This window comes from Apis dorsata, unplaced genomic scaffold (genome assembly GCF_000469605.1).
Source record: "Apis dorsata unplaced genomic scaffold, Apis dorsata 1.3 scaffold_165, whole genome shotgun sequence".
Taxonomy (NCBI): domain Eukaryota; kingdom Metazoa; phylum Arthropoda; class Insecta; order Hymenoptera; family Apidae; genus Apis; species Apis dorsata.
The window spans coordinates 1,000,076-1,003,212 of NW_006263454.1; the positions used below are offsets into that span (position 1 = coordinate 1,000,076).

Here is a 3,137-nt window from a genome sequence, read left to right on the forward strand (position 1 = left end):
TTTTCTTAACATACCGGTACTCCCGCAGGTAAAAAACGTTCGAGAGATGCGAGGGGAATGATGAAACAGTCGCGGTCCAAGGTAGCCAGGGAGATTGGTTCGCCACGCGGAGGGCTGTTCCCGGAAACCACCAGGGGCGTGTATGCGCCAGACGCTCGGTTACCGCTGAAGGAAACCTATAAACGCCATACAATTCGGGATAATTAACTCTGGTGACCTGACACAAACTCGTGTATACACGTACAATTCATACAAATTGACCCGTCTAGTACCAAAAGTTTCCACGAGTTGTGCAGATGAACTATCATGTTCAGAATAGGGGGGCTTTTTGAATTTTTGAAACTCGCGCGTTTTTTTAAAATAATCGCAAGTTTGAATCGAAGAGGAAATTATTTCAATGGAAATGGATGAATATTTTTATTTTTATTCGTGTTTAATAATACGAAATAATACGTATCATATTTGATCACGATCATTCTCGATATTCAAATGAAAGGAATGGATTCCACTTATAATTAAAGGTAAAACAGTAATTCTTCACCCGATTTTTCATTTCATCGTGATTTTTCAAATATTTCTATCCTTTCAGATATGGCATTTGGACGAAATAGATGGATGTCTAGTGTTTGAAGTGCAGACGTACGTATTTTATTTTAATTTTTCGTCACGACACTACCTAGTACCTGACTTTAAAAAACAAAAAAAAAAAACTGCCACCATCCATAATCTGTAAAACTCAATGACCTAAAAAAAAAGTAATGAATTTGATGCATGTAAGAGGTCATTTGAAGGTCACCTTTGCATTGATAAAATCTTAAAAATTCTTTCAATTTAAAGACAGTCAATCATACGTAATAACATAATTCTTTCGCTTCTAGTAACCGATGATCGAACACACAGGCCAAGCCAACATCACCAACAACATCGCCAACATCACTGTCAATCGTAACGTCGTGTTTACACGTTGAGCTTGGCTCTGTTGCATTTTTAACACACGCATATCCCACGGAACGGCACCCCCGAGTAACAAGTGAACGTTGAAGTCGTCTCGCAATGTAGGTTAACACGATTCCTTTTCCGTTGTTCCCTTCGTTTGTTCCAGCCATTCGACGGTCAGCCGTGATTTATGAAGACACGCGAAATCATCTTGTCTCGACATTTTGGCCTAGAGCACGACATTTTCGTCCGAAAGGGAGAACACTTTTGCCTGATATTAAGCACAATCGACAAACGAGTTGAATGGAAAAAGGTTAAGGGTTGCGAGATAAGGTTATACACACTGTGCCGAGTACTGTTTTATACTTCACGAAGTTTCTTTTATGGAGCGTTTAAAAATTTTAAGTAAACTATGGTGGATAGTTTTCCTTTTTTTTTTTTTTTTATTAGACTGGTGTATATGAAATTCCATTTGTGTGAAAGTAATTTTTCTATGATTTTATATACGTATATATATTCTTTTTTAATTTTTTTGATGCAATTAAAAATTTTTTGATCTAAAATTCGATAAATTTTCACAAATTTTCTCTTAATTTCAGTTGATGGAATGATTAACAATTAGGCAAAATTTGATCGAAGAACGATATTTCATATACATCGATACTAACTCTATTTTTTTCTATCTATAGACTGACTATCTTTATCTAGAGAAAGCTCGTGTGGATCTATAGTAATCTGGAATGATTCATAGTACTTGAAGAGAGTATCGAGAATATCAAGGTCTCGTTTATTATTAATTAATAATCATCAATGTTTTGTATTACTAATTAAGGATAGGATAAGAATCTAGTAAGTACGAAAATTTTAATCGTTAAACGAAAAATTCTTTCCGTTTTATTAACGAATAATGACATTGACTCAGAGTGGAATGTTCCCATCCAAATTATAATAAAACCATCTGGTCGCAATGTTTTCTGGCGCACGTGGCGCATTGGTAATTGAAATTATTTCGCAACAATGAACCACGCAGTTGAAACACAGGATGTATAATTAAAGTTCAAGATCGAGGTCGAGGTATTGATCGAACCTACGCGAAGACTACAAATTTTCTTCCGAGAAGCTAAGAGGGAAAAAAGGTAAATCGTAGTTTTTTACGGGATTTCCGTTGTTCCCATCGATTCTAAGGGATAATGATTCCAACCTGTTACAACTATACATCTTCATTTAAAGATAAAATACAAAATTTTCATTGCACGAAATATTTTCATTTCAGAATTTACTCGTTTAAAAATATCTCTTTCCTATTGAAATCTCTGGGATATTTTTACAAAATTTTCCAATTTGGGAAAAGTAGAAAATAAAATATGAAATGAATTATGAAAAAAAAAATGGATGATATTCTTTTTATAAACCACAATCATTTGTCAGATAAATTTTTATCGGCACGTAGAAACCATTTCGTCACGCTTGGTCCGTGATACTGGCTATGTTTCATGTTTCGAAAGAAGGCATCGACGGATACATTTGCATTCAGGAAACCGAGCCGAATGTTATACCGTTTGTACGCGTTTCGACTTTGCGCTCCATTCCATCGAAGATGTAAAAGTCTGTGTAATGGATGGTGAGCCGCTTTACATTCCATAGAGGTGAATTAATAACCGAGAATTTTGAAATTTTTCCGACTGCGCCTGTAAAACTTTAACATTTTAAAACTTAAAACTTTAGTTCGCTGCAATGAAAATTTGCCTCTAAGTGGAATTTGTCTTTCATTTTTATTTTTTTTACTTTAACACATAGCAAAAACAGTGATTTCTGTTTTAATTAACCGATTATGCGAGCATGTTTTCTGATCATTCAATTTAATAATGATATTTCAAACGATCAATTTTCAAAAAAAATAAAATTATAAAAATTATAGGACAAATTTCAGTATGCAAAAATTTATACACACGATTATTTCTTCTCAATTTTGAGTCTTCAAATTCAAGAATAATATTAGAAACTATCTTCGAATAAAATGACGTATTTCCAGATTGCAAATTATAAAAACAAATAATAAAAATTGTTTTTTTACAGATGGTTCCGGATTCAATTTTTTCTTCTTACAATCAATATCGCAACAATCTTTCCTCTACATCTTTCAAACGTTCCCTCGACAATCTTAGAATGAAAAAAAAAAAAAAAGAGAGAGAGAGAGATCC

At 33.8% G+C, this 3,137-nt stretch overlaps 1 protein-coding gene and 1 long non-coding RNA gene across 2 annotated transcripts in view; one reads left to right on the forward strand and one right to left on the reverse strand.

Annotated features, from left to right (window-relative positions):
* LOC102680615 overlaps positions 1–3,137 on the reverse strand; it is a gene marked incomplete at its 5' end in the record, with an annotated part of 7,205 nt that overhangs the window by 2,159 nt on the left and 1,909 nt on the right. The window contains one exon of the mRNA XM_006613958.2: positions 15–176. Coding sequence (XP_006614021.2) covers positions 15–176 — 162 coding nt within the window. The remainder of the gene's footprint in view (positions 1–14; positions 177–3,137) is intronic.
* LOC116185364 lies at positions 845–2,065 on the forward strand. The gene is made up of 2 exons (XR_004150205.1): positions 845–1,785; positions 1,859–2,065. It is a non-coding gene; the product is annotated as an uncharacterized LOC116185364 (long non-coding RNA).